This window comes from Egretta garzetta, unplaced genomic scaffold, assembly GCF_000687185.1.
Source record: "Egretta garzetta isolate BGI_Z169 unplaced genomic scaffold, ASM68718v1 scaffold190, whole genome shotgun sequence".
In the NCBI taxonomy this organism is placed as follows: domain Eukaryota; kingdom Metazoa; phylum Chordata; class Aves; order Pelecaniformes; family Ardeidae; genus Egretta; species Egretta garzetta.
In genome coordinates this window covers 974,406-987,274 of record NW_009258272.1, presented here as the reverse complement: position 1 = coordinate 987,274, position 12,869 = coordinate 974,406, and the positions used below count along the sequence as shown (strand labels likewise).

Here is a 12,869-nt window from a genome sequence, read left to right as displayed (position 1 = left end):
TTTGTTCAGCCCTGACCCAGCAGGACCTCTCCTGAGCTGTGTACTGCCATGTAAATACTAACACAGACTAAAGAAAAGCTTCCTTCTCTGTTTTATGGGCTCCTAGAGACACTGATACCGGTAGTAAAGCCATGCCTTGCACTGCACCCTCCTTACCCTATTCTTAGGAGGGGTCCCTGCTGCATACGCCCTTGGGATGGCATTCCCCAAGATGCCTCTCTACATGCTCGGCCTGGTCCCTCTGCCCTGCCATGCTCAGGGTAGGCATGCCTGGCTCTGCAGTTAATTTTGAAGCCCTGAGGGTCCAAGGGGAACCTGGGGAGCTGCGCTCAGCCCTACCTGCAAGGTCAAGCTGTGGGTCTGCAGGGGGAAGGCGCCGTGCTGTGCCTTGCAGCGTTTGGCATGGGATGCTCCCTGGAGAGCTGCCAGGACCTCACTCACTCATCTCTAACCAGCGTTGTCAGTAAAAGAGAGTTTTAAAGATTTAACTAATTGACTAAACGTAGCCTTTCCTGTCAGGGCAAATTAGGGGAAGCCTTCATCCTGGGTTTCGGCTCAGGAGTCTGGAGAAGGTGAAGCTTGCCACATGCATTTGCGAGTACAGGGTCACTTTCTCCTTCTTTAGGTCAGATGCTGATGAGATTTGTTGTGATGGGATTAGGCAGGTGACTGCTGTGAAGTGAGATTGCCCTGGCAGATCCTGCGATGCTGGTGACAGGGCTCTGCTGGAAGAAACGTGGATACCGTAAACACTTCCCCAGCCAGCCAGCCCTGCCGGGTGGGACCGCTGCGTACCACAGCCATCGCTGCCCTTGCTGCAGCACCAAGGGCACCCAACAGCCCCCACCCAGCCTAGAGCAGCCCAGCCCTGGCAAAGGGGCTGGACAGGGCAGGACAGGCTGCAGAAGATGGGTCTGGAGGGGCCAGACACTTCCCTTCCCTGGCAGCATCTGCCCTGGAATGGAAACCCCTAACCTGGGTCATCACTGTTGCTTCCATGTCCCACTTGCCTCTGATCCCTGCTCCCTCCTCCTGTAGCACCAGGGCTGAGCTATTGAATCCTTCCCCTCTGCACATCCTTCCCCTTCTTCACAAGCAGGTCACCCCCTCGGCTCGGATAGTAAAGATGTAATTGCACAAAATGTCTGAATGGCTGCTCAAAGAGGAGGGGAACAGTTTGTGTTCCGGGGAGGATGAGAAGTTGGAGGGCAGGGTGCTTTCCCAGGGTGCCGGTGCCATACGCATGTTGATGCCTCCCTTCTCTTTGGACAGCCCAGGGCAGGTCTATGTATTTTGCTGGGTGGCTGGATGTCCTGGTCACCCCAAGGAGCTCCCCAGATGCCTCCAAGCCTTGTTCTCCCACTACTCCAACTTCCAGTGCTGTCTGACTGGAGCTGGCAGTAGCCCTGCTTTTAAATGACCTTCTTGGTTTATGCCATTGTGCTTTGAGGTTTATAGGGATGTGGATTGATAAAACTTTTGGGTTTTACTGCTCTCTGATCGAAGGGCCAGCAAGAGCCAGGGCACTTGGAGTCTAGGGCTGTGAGAGCTGCCATTACATTCGTGTAGCAAAGCGCCGACCTGTGAAACACCCCATTTGGCTGTGGCATTCCCATCTGGTGCACAGTCCTTCTCTGTCCGTCTGTCCTGGAGACCAGGCTGAGCATTCTTTAGAGCTGTGTCTTACTGGCATGCAATACAGGCTTTTGGTTATTTAATCTCTGGTACACTCAGCGGCACAGGGGTTTGCCAAGCGCAGTAGAAGTTTTTGCATTATTTTATATTGACAAAGTTTGTCTGCTGTAATAATTTGGCTACGTTTCCTATACATCTTCTGCTGCTACACTGCCTTTCTTTGTGAGTCTCTCCCTCTTTGCCTGTCATACTGGAGTTGCTTTTCTAACGCATTGGCTCCCTAGCCCTGTTATTACTTTTGGCACTCGGTTTGCATCCCGATTAAGCACATTGGCTCCTGTTTTCTCTATTTCCGCATTGGCCCGCTCTCAGGATTCCTCTTACCACTACATTCTAGCACTGCTCTATGTTTTTATTTAGTATTTATATTGCAGTAGCGCCTAAGAGTCCCAACTGAGCTCATGGCCTGATTATGAACATGACGTGCGTTAGCAGAGGCTCTCGATATGCCCTTTTTTTAGTGTATTTTCCCTGACCATGGCTCTCTTTATTCTCCGTCAGTGTGACACGCTGGTTTCTGGGGTTCGAATGGTGCAGAATGCTGCACGTTCAGCTCTTCTGAAATTAGCTTGAAAGCTAGATCACAGGCAGCCCCTCTTCGAGACCAGTGCTCCCCTCACCTAGCACCCTCTGGAAGAAGGACACCCCTTCCTCAGGGGTGCCTGACCTGTACCACAAGCTGTTCAATTTTAGCTAATGGCATCCCGGGTTGCTTACTGTCTGGACTCTCGTACGTGCCATGAGCATTTGCGGCAGCGTGCGTGTCCCGCACACCTCCCGAGGTCCTCGTCCCTGCCACATGCACACGCGCACCCAGGAGCAGATGCCGGGTGTAGGGCCAGGCGTGCCAAAGCAGGCACAGCCGGCTGCGCTCCTCCCAGCCTGCATATGCATGAGCACCTGCCTGATCCTTAGCGGCAGCCAGTTCTTTAAATAGCAGGTAAGCGTAGCTGAAGGCCTGGAGTTCAGCTGCCAGCAAATATACCCTGCTCCTTGGGAGTGTTTGGGGCCCGGGCCAGCTGTGAAGGTGCTGTAAGGTCAGGGCTTGTGTGCCTCTCTATATTTTGTAGCTTTATTGCCCTGACAGTGACCGTGAGGCAGTGTGGTATGCCAAGGGTTAAGGGCAGGGGCAGTTGGAAAAGCACGGTTTCTGGGAAGGAAGAGGTTTGCTATCAGTAAGGCTAGAAGTGCAAGTCTGTGCATTGCAAAACCCTTGTCATGTAACCGTTGTCTGAAAATAAGGCTGTTCCTGGCCATCCTTTCTCCTTTGGCTTTGGTTTGCGGTCGGTAGTTAGTTTAACAGGAATAAAAAGTATTTTGGTGCTGCATGCTGGTAAATGGTGAGAAATGAAGCAACAAAACATAGAAGGGATCTTCTGAGTCCTGGGCTCCAAGCTGCTGTGGTCAACCCAACCAGGTATAGGTTGGCTTAGCCAGGACTGATCTCGTGGACTTTCCTGGTGGCCCAAGCTCGGGTGACTGCTGTATTTTCCAGTGAGACTTATACTCTGTGTTCTTATTTTTGCCTCTCTTTTGCCTTTTTCCAGGGTGCCAGAGGACCTGATGGACCAGTAGGCGAGCCAGGGTCACGAGGTGTCAAGGTGAATGCCAGTGGGTGGCCAGGTTGGCCAAGGCTGCTCTTAGCTGTGTTGTAAAATGCCCTGGACAGGATCGAGGTCACATCCTCCTCCACGAACAGGGGATGTTCAATCGGTCCATGAGGATCAACCAGCAGGGATGAGTCTTTCATGCAGCCAGAGTGAAATCTGTCCAACGTGGGCATCAGAGCCCTTGTTGCTGAGGTCTGAGACCCCAAATACAGAGGCACTCCACAAACATAAAAGGGCCTCTGCTAAAATAATGGTCCCTGGCAGGAATGGGAGTAGCTTCAGCTGGCAGTGAGTGCACTTGACTCGCATCTGAGCGTAGCATAAAAATCAGAGCAATTCAACGTAACTGGTAAAATAGGACCTAAGGGAATACATATCTGTTCTGATGTACTTAATTAGATCAAGACAGGAAAAAACACAGGGCGGGAGGTGCCTGGTGCAAAGAGTCTGGCAGATGCCCTGCCTGAGCAGACCCTCATCCAAGGTGAGGGCTTTGAGAGGAGTGCAGGGGAGAGTTTCTCCCTTTGGCAGCAGCATGATGTGAGAGTAATGGGGCAGAGCTGGACCCTTGGCCTACCATTTAATGTCACACACTCTGTTCCCTGCACGGCACGTGTAGCCCTGTGAATGCAGCTGGGATGAGGAATCCCTCCTTTCATGCCCTGCCAGACAGGGCTGTGTTGAGTCTCCTGAGAATCGCAGCTTCCTCCAGAGTAGTGTTTGCTCAAAAAACCTTAGGTCATGCAGCCCATTGCCCACACTCCCTGCTGGGTGGAGTGTTCCTCAGGCGGGATGCTGGGCACTTGGCCTCTCAAAAGCTGCAGGGAACTGGAGGGAGATATTTGACACACAAAAATGCAAGAACAGATGGGCTGGGGCAGAAGAACGGTTGGACTTGATGATCTTAAAGGTCTTTTCCAACCTAAATGATTCTGTGATTCTAAGAGCATTGCCAATACAGTTTGCGCTCTTGCCAACACGCCTTTGTCTTTTTGATTTGCAGGGCAGACCAGGGGAGCCAGGCAAGCTGGGGCCAGATGGACTGCAGGTATGTCCTCTGTGAGAGCCAGTGCCTGCCAAACCTGGCACAGTGTCAACCCCCTGTGGGGGTACCCACACATACACAGCACCCAGGGAACGGCAGCTTCTCCTGGCCAAAGCGCCGCAGGCATCTCCACACATTCCCAGCTGCTAATTGCTGTAACTGTGTGTTCACAGGGGAAGATGGGTGAGACTGGGGAGACAGGAGCACGTGGCTTCCCAGTAAGTGTCCATCCTTTGTGCTCCCTTTCATAACCTCGGTTTCACGCAAGACCGTAAGTTTTGGGTCCTGGTCCAGGAGGAAGAACTTGGACAGATTCTCACCAGGGGCCCTCTTACAGGGCCACCTCTCCACCTCACACACTGGAGTGTTTGAGATGCACATTACTGCCGAGAGGCATGAAAGATTGCTCTGGGTTTGGAGCTGAGCTTGGTGTGTTTAATTTTTCTAGGGTATCCAAGGACCTTCTGGACCTCCAGGAGCAAAAGGGGCTCCAGGCGACCCAGTAAGTGTCTTATCACTCTCTCTTCATCTGTCTTTTCTTGCACATGCACAGACACTTCATTTCTTTCTCTGTCTCTTCCTCACCACTCATTTCCATTCGCAGCTTCTTTGTCCTTGCCGACTCCAGGGTGGTCAGAGATGTGAATATGAAGCATGAGGAAAGACAAAATCAGACCCTTGGAAAGCAAAAGGGGCCATGGATCAACCAGGGAGAGCATAGGATGCAGCCTGGGATGGATTTTGGAAGGGAAGGGAGAAAAGAAGGGCAAGGTTGGGTCTGGGACAGGGTCAGATGTAACAGGAGGAGTTGGGCTGGGCTGGTAGGTAAAGTGGAAGAAGGACCAGGAGGGTGGCTGATGGTGTCAGAACTGAGCCCACAGCTTCAGCAGAGGCATTGGGAGATGCCGGGTGAAGACACAGACCTCAAGGAGGGCCAGCAGGGCCACCAAAGCAGGAAGAGGGGTCATCCCCTACTCTGTGTCTCTGGGGACTGACCTGGGCTGTGAAGGGGGAGGGCGAACCAGGCATTTTCAGGTTGCCAACTGCAGTTGTTTTGGGTGGGAGCCAGAAGGACGATGGGCCTTCTGAGCTGTTTGCCTGTTAAGGTGCCCCAGCACACCCATCACTGGCTTCTCCATCTCACTGGCGGTTTCTTGCAGGCTGCATAGCTCCACTGTGATCTGGGAGGGAACTGTTGCTTTATCTTACAGGCCATGAAAGTGATGGCCCTTCAGAAATGAAAATAGTTGCATGAAAAAAGCTTTGTGTCTCTGTTTTCAGGGTCCACAAGGACCACAGGGGCTACCTGGGCCTTTGGGAGAAATTGGACATAAGGTAGGTGTCGTCTTTGCTCCTATTTGTTTTCCCTTTGTATCAAGAGTGGCAGGACCGAGAGAGGAGTAAATGTGCAGGGGTGCATCCTGCCACACCCAGGGGCATGAGCAAGAAGGATTTCCCTCAAGTCCAGAAACCAACTTCCAAAGCAAACAGTGAAAATCAGAAATCTGAGCATCATTTTCATCACAGCCCACAGGCACCCAGTTGATAGACGGACAGACCCATCTTCACAAGAGAAACATTTCAAAGCTGACCACACTAACAAGCATGGCCCAGGCATGGCTCTACCACCACACCAGGGACCACCTTTCTGCACCAGGGCACAAGTCAGGGACCAAATACAGTAACAGTTCAAACTGAAAACTGGTCTTTATTTCCTCCTCACTGGTGCCATTGCTGACAAGACACAGTTTGTCAGCCAGCCTGGATTGCTATGGTAGTCCCATCACAAGCTGCTGCAGCCAGTGGAAGAAACTCGGAGAAACGCCTTTGCTGCTGACTGTGCTCTTGGGTTGCCGTTGCCATGAAGCAGTGGCACAAACACACCATAACCAAGGCAGCAGCAGCTGCCAAACAGTGCCCTGGTGGAGTGCAGGAGATGCCTCCGTGGTTTCCCCCAACTCGACTGTAGTCTTGGCTTGCTTTCACCACCCTTTAGTATTATAGTCTCAGCTGTTTATACCAGATGTGCCGGTTCCCCTTGGGTAGCTCCTTTCCATAGGTCCCAAGCTGTCATACAGATAGGATGTTTCACTCGGTTGTGACAGCAGCAGCGAAGGTGCCTTTTAATGCAGTCTACTGCAAAGTGTATGAGTCATGAAAGTTTCCATTCTCATGGCTGCTAGACTGGATGGAGCGAGCTCTCAGCGTGGTAAACCACACTGGGGGAGCTGGAAAGCTGCTACCGAGCCACTCTGGATGTTGCCAACCAAGAAAGTACAGAGCTTTATTCAAATTTGTGACTCTTCCAGGAGCCTTTCTCTGCACTGGCACCTCTGCAGAAACCAAAGCAGGATTTTTGCTTTCATTGGAGCTTGAATTTTCTCATTGCGTGACTTGACCATTTGTTCGTAAACCCAATGTGCGTCCTTTGCTCCCTCCTCCACTTGAATCCATTTCAGCAAGCCAGGAACGGGCGTATTCCCTGGGCAGCTGAGTGTTCCCTTGACTACCTGGTCTTTTTTCCTTTATTCCTAACTGCAAAGAGAAGGGAGATTGTTGTCTGGAAAGCAAAAATCATAAGTAAATAAACCACTCAAATCCTTTAAAGACGAGCTTTGCTGTCGCATCTTGGGGCTTGATCCACAGGTTTTCATTTCCCGTGCTTCCCAGAGGTAGTAGCAAATGTACAAAATTAAAGCTCCCGACTGATCTCTGTACCAAAGGTATCTAATGAACGTGACCGCTCCATCACAAGGCTGCACGTGGCAGCTGGACGCTGAGTAACAGTTCGCAGTGTCATTCTCTCGCCTTCCCCCTTTCTATCTTACTTTCCATAGTTTTCCAGGTCAGGCACTCATTTTTGGCTCACTGTGGGATGCCAGGGTCTATGCTCAGATTATCTCATCTGCGAGCCACTTTCTTTCAGCTAGGACAGCCTGGCAGCAGCCCTGGGCTGTGAGTTTCTGGTCCAAGCCCAGTCATTGGCATTGGGGTGTTTGCTGGCCCATTACAGCCAGAGAAGGTGGCTGATGGATGTCAAGGCAGATCTGGCCAACGTTTGTGCTGGAGGGTTTGGCGTAACCTTGCTGTTCTTGGCTCCCGTTAGCCGTCCTGGAGCTGGCAGCACCGCTGTGCCCCTGCCTGCCCGGGAGCGTGGGGCCGATGGCTCGGCTCGAGGCTGCGTCACCTGGGGCAGCGGCTCCTGCAAAGGCAGAGCAGTTCCCTGCGCGTGCAAACCCCGAGGCTGCGTGAACCCTGACCGAAACGAGACTGGTGGCGCGGAGAAGGTGCTCGCGCCGGAGCCAGTGGAGAAGTAGGGTTGCAGGGAGCAGGGAGCGAGAGCACAGCTGAGCATTTTTGTTATCCACTGTATCAGCCAACCTGCTGGACCCCTCTGAAAGGCTTTCAAACCTAATTCTGGACCTTTTCCCTTCTTTCCCAGCTAGTCCCAGTGCTGCTCCCCGGTGTGGTTACTGACCTTAGAAAGCAGAGGGGCTGGATGGAGTTAGAGAGGTCCTTGGCAGAGGAGGCTGGGGGGCTGCCGCAGGGCTGGGGAGAGGGGAGGCGTGAGAGACAAGCAGAGCCCTCCCAGGAACCGAGCATGAGGGGGTCCTGGGCCTCTTTGATGCTGCATACCCTGAGCCAGCTCCGGGGAGGTAATTGCATTGCAACCAGGGCTCCGCTGTCCCAGGAGGGCTCTGCTAAAGGAATTATGTCTTTGATCTTGCTTTCTACTTGGTTACAATGGGTTTTTTCATTATTGTGGGTTTGTTGTTGTTTTTTTTTCCAGGGACCGCCTGGCTCAATGGGACAACCTGGCCTTGCAGGTGAACCTGGCATGAAGGTAAGAAAACCCCTTAGTGCAATTTCTCTGTCAGACCAGGGAGATAATAACAACTTCTGTTGTTGCAGGACTGGGTAACATTGCAGGGTCACCCCCCCGGCTGCCAAAGTGGACAGCATATTCAACAAAAGATAAAGTTTAAAAAAAAAAAGAAAAATCGGGTTAACTTTAAGCCCTTGGTTACAAATTGCTAAGCCCCATCCCGAGGGGGAGGCTGTCAGCGCTGGGGAGCAGCACCGTCCCAGGGGTCTTCTGCCTCAAGAGCCATTGAAGGGCCTTGGAAATGAAGCTCAACTCTATTGCAGATCCAAAGTCTGAGTGGAGAAGGGAGTCCTCAAGACCCAGATATCCAGGCAGCTTCTAATTTGAAACAAGAAGAGTCTTAGGAAGGTCCCAAACTTAAAAATACCCTCAAGACAAGGTCCTGCCACAGTTTCCAAGCCTCAGCTTGGTGGGGACTGAACTCCTCTTATGGTTATGGGGGAAGGGTGCTCTGCTCCAGAGCCATGAATGCACCTTCTTGTCCACATGGAAAGGCCTATAAAAACCATCTCTTTGTTTGAATAAGATCCCTGTGCTGAACAGCTTCAGAGGGGTTTTTATTTTATCCTAACCCCCTTTCCGCTTGGTTTGAAGGTTCGCTCCTGTGCGGAGAGCTTTTGAACAGCCACTATGTGGGGATTAAATGCAATTTCCTCTTTGCTGTTCTTCACTCCCCACCCCCAGCCCCATCCTTTGCCATGTTTTCCTTGGCAAATCTTCTGACACTTGACTGGAGCTACTGTGTCTTTGGCATCCTGATACTGCACGAGTGTTTCAGCTCCTGTGCTCCTGGCTGCCCTCCTCAGGAACAGGACAGGACGATTTGCACAAGCACCCCTTTACCCACTGTCAGTCCAACATGTCCTCACTGGGGAGTCAGAGACTGAGAGTCCCGCACAGCTTCTCCAAAGCAGGGAGGTGCTGGGACAGGCTGGGCTCGCTCCGGGCAGTCATCGCTTGCAGACCAATTTGCTGCAGGACAAGGTGTATAGATAGGTCAAATCTTTTTCCCCTTTTGCCTCTGCATTTCCTCAGCTCTCTTCCTTGCAAAGCAGTTGGCTTGGATGGGCACACATGGGAGGCAGCTGCCCTATGGCTGCTGTACCCCCAGGGCTAAATGGCAGCCTCGCAGTCTGTCACCAAGATCCATTTGTTTGCCAACTCAAACACCTCCAGTTCACTCGGTTTGGTGCCATCAAAGATTCAAGTTCTTCTCTACCCTCCTCAGTCATGCTGGGGCTCAAAGAGCTGTTGGCTTTCTTCTCCCTTGTTCTGGCTGTGCGTTTGCTGCAGTGCTGCATTGCACCCAGCATTGCTGCTTTTCCTGCAGAAGGGCCATGCCGAGGGAATTACTTCTGGCTCTGCAGCTGCAGGCAGCACAAACCAGTCCTCAACCCCTGTCCTGTTGGGCATCGGTGCAACAGAGCCTGCGAGGTGTGTGCTGGCCCTCTGCGAGCAGAGGCACTGCTGATGCCAATCTGTCCTTTGGACCCCCTTGCAAACCAAAGCGAAGGTGTTTGTGTAGGAGAAGGAAACAAAAGTCAAAATGAGGGGTGCAAGGGAATGTTCTTCATACTCACTCATTCACTCACTGTCAGTAAACAGCTTGTCTCCATGTCTGCTGTTGTTCTTTGTAGGGTGACCCTGGCCAGTTGGGAATCCCTGGAGAGCAAGGTCTCGTTGGCCAAAGAGTAAGTACGGTCACCTTCTGGTAGGACTTCTCTGCCATACCAGTTCCCCAGAGGATCTGTTCCCTGTTCACCCACAGCCTGAGGGGACAGACCCTGCTCCAGGCATCCTGTAACCCTTAAAGCCCTTGTTTCTTCTGCGGGTGGTGGAAACACCTTCCTCACAGAGCCTGTCAGCTTGAGCTCACCAGCTTCCCTGAGCCTCTCCGATGCTGCGGAGCTGCTTTACCAAGTGCTGCGACAGCCTTGCCTGTGAAAGGGGCAGTGTGGGAACAGACCCGTCCTGTTCCCCGCACGGGGCAGGGAGATGCTGGAGCAGAAGGCGTACATGAAGCAGGGAAACACTGGCTACACTATGCATATGTGGGAGGGAGCCAGGGACGGGATGAATGCATGGACTGAAGCCGACAGTGGCTCTTGTCCCTTCTCAGGACTAAGGTCGGTTGTTGGAGCGGGATGGGAAAGCCCCAGGTTAAATTAATACAGACTGAGACCCCTTTTCAACATGGGGGAAGAGGTCTTCCCACCGGCCAGCAGCGGGGTCTGTGGAGGAGAAGCTGTGGCTCAGAATAAAGCAAGAGGCTGAACTCCTGCTCTTGCTCCAGGAAAGGCTCATTCAGCACTGGGGTATGAGACAGGACACGTGTCAAAGTGGAGGGGTGGGCTCCTGCCGCTGCAGCCCGACTTGCTGCCATGAGTCAGCTGCCAAAAGCATGGGAAAAAAGCATATTTGGGCACAGCCTTATGTTGCTTGCTTCTGTCTTGCAGGGAGAATCAGGGCTGGAAGGGGACAGCGGGCCACCCGGGCCGGATGGTGTCAAGGTAAACCTCACTCTCATGGGATGGTTCTTGCACACATCTCCATGCACGCGGGCCCCCGTGGTTCCCGGGGGCAGGTTGGAGCCAAGGGGGTTATTGGGCCCTCTCTCCAATAAGCCTCTGCCCTGCTCCTTCCAAGGATTTTTTTTCTGCAAGCACACATAACGGGCTCCTCCTGTTTCGCTCCTCTACCCACATTTTTGGCATCTGATCAGATCTACAAAAAGGTCAACTTCTTCAAAATCCAGTTTCCAACAAATTGTCTGTTTTATTTGAGTCTTTTCAGATTAATTTTCCAACTAATCAGGAATTTCTGGGCCTGGCAGGGGAAATCAAGAATTGACCATCACTCTCCACTGCACCACTGACCAGAACATTGTTAGCAAGTAAAGAAACCAGACCCCCTTCCTCTTGGCAGAGTCCCAGGTGCTCGCTCAGAGTTTGCACTGCACTCTTTATCGAGCTGCTGTGAGTTTGCTACCTTGCCTTTGGAACAGGGCTCTGATTTCTGTCCCTGCACAGCCGGCCTTTCCAAACAGGCCAACAATTTTGTTCCATGGAAAGAAAAAGCAGCCGGTCCCACAATAATGCAGTTTATTGCTGCGTTCTAGTTAAACTATTTGCCATGTTTCTCTGCTTCAGCTTATCTCTGAGTATTGGACCAAAAGACTCCTCCTTAAAGACAGTCAAGACTCCTATATTCTCTTGCTACCGCTATCTGTCCCCAGGAGTTCTTGAACCAAAGCAGATCTTTTCAACCTGAATGTGTCTCTGGACGGTAGAAGAGCCACTGCTGACTGCAGGAGCATCTGTTTAACCAGAAGAGATGCTGCTATGCTCTCGCTGTCAGAGGTGCAAGTGGGAAACGGCTGTCAAGGCTGGATGGTTGCACGTGTGGGTGCTGCTGTCAGTACAGAATGGGCCTTTTGATTGTCTCCATAAAATTTTGTGCCATCAAATGTAAGAAACGGTGACTTGACATGATACCTTCTGCTCGGACAGCAAATCCTTCACAGGGCCAAGGCGACACTGTTTTGCAGTGTTTATCCGAGCCCTGGGCCAATTCCCATTTGGCAGCAAGGGCCAAGCGGCCACTCCAGACAAAGCCGTCATATTAAAAATCTTCCGGCATCCCAAGCTGAAGGCTTCTGGGTGAGGCAAGGGAGACTTTCAGATCTTGCCTGCCTGTCTCATTCACGTGGGAGGTTCAGGCTTTATTGCAGGAGAAGCGAAGGGGTTCGGATTACCCTGTGTAATGGGGGAGTTCCTTCTCCTCCAGCCAAGAGACTTTATAAAAAAAAGAAACCTGGTTTTGCTCATTTTTTAAATGTCAAGTGTATTATGACTCATCCTCATTCATCCTTTTGCTCGCAGGCTCTCTTCCTCTCAGACTCCTGAAATATTAATTATGTGGTGGGTTTTTTCCTTGCAAGAGCCCTGTACAGTGACCCATGTGTTCTGTAGGTATGAAAAGCTCCCACCCTCTTCTCTTCCACAGGGAGACAAAGGAGAGCAGGGCCTGGAAGGAGAGAAAGGAGAAAAAGGCAACGAAGGACTGAAGGGGAAAGAAGGGCCTCCTGGATATCCCGGCATCACAGGTGTCCGAGTGAGTCTGCAAAACCCAAACCCCGTGGGTTTCCTGTAGGAACTAGTGCTGGTGCTCTCCTCCCCGAGCTGCACGGGGAGCCGCATGGGTATCTTTAGGTCGCCAGCATATGGGTATTGGCCCAACGCAGCTTTTGCACTCTCCATAGGGCCACCTGCACTCTGCTTTCCAAATTAGCAGTGGCATCTCACCCCAAAAGGATCAGCAGAGTGCTGCGTGCTCCTGTCTAAATGCTTACGTGCAGGATGACTTTCACCTTCCCGCTGGCTCCAGCGTGAGCCCAGGGTGCAGCACGTGCTCCCCAGCTCTGGCATCGGGGCACAGCCGGCACACGGCCAGCGCTGGGCTGCAGGAGGCAAACCAGCTCACCCGAAGTGCCGAGATCCTCTGCAACAGGAGGACAAAACACAGTTTGCAGTCTCGTGTCTGGGAGAATGGATTGCATTTAAGCCCTAGCAAGAAAAAAATAGGCTTTTTCCCCCCCTTTTTTCCCCCCCTTTCTTCCCCCCCTTTTTTCCCC

General features: G+C 52.1%; 1 protein-coding gene across 1 annotated transcript in view; it reads left to right on the top strand.

Moving 5' to 3' along the window:
* COL27A1 (collagen type XXVII alpha 1 chain) overlaps positions 1–12,869 on the top strand; it is a 166,593-nt gene that overhangs the window by 116,791 nt on the left and 36,933 nt on the right. The window contains exons 29-37 of the mRNA XM_009634842.2: positions 3,243–3,296; positions 4,309–4,353; positions 4,524–4,568; positions 4,799–4,852; positions 5,632–5,685; positions 8,141–8,194; positions 9,874–9,927; positions 10,693–10,746; positions 12,242–12,349. Of these exons, the coding sequence (XP_009633137.1) occupies positions 3,243–3,296; positions 4,309–4,353; positions 4,524–4,568; positions 4,799–4,852; positions 5,632–5,685; positions 8,141–8,194; positions 9,874–9,927; positions 10,693–10,746; positions 12,242–12,349 (522 nt within the window). The remainder of the gene's footprint in view (positions 1–3,242; positions 3,297–4,308; positions 4,354–4,523; positions 4,569–4,798; positions 4,853–5,631; positions 5,686–8,140; positions 8,195–9,873; positions 9,928–10,692; positions 10,747–12,241; positions 12,350–12,869) is intronic.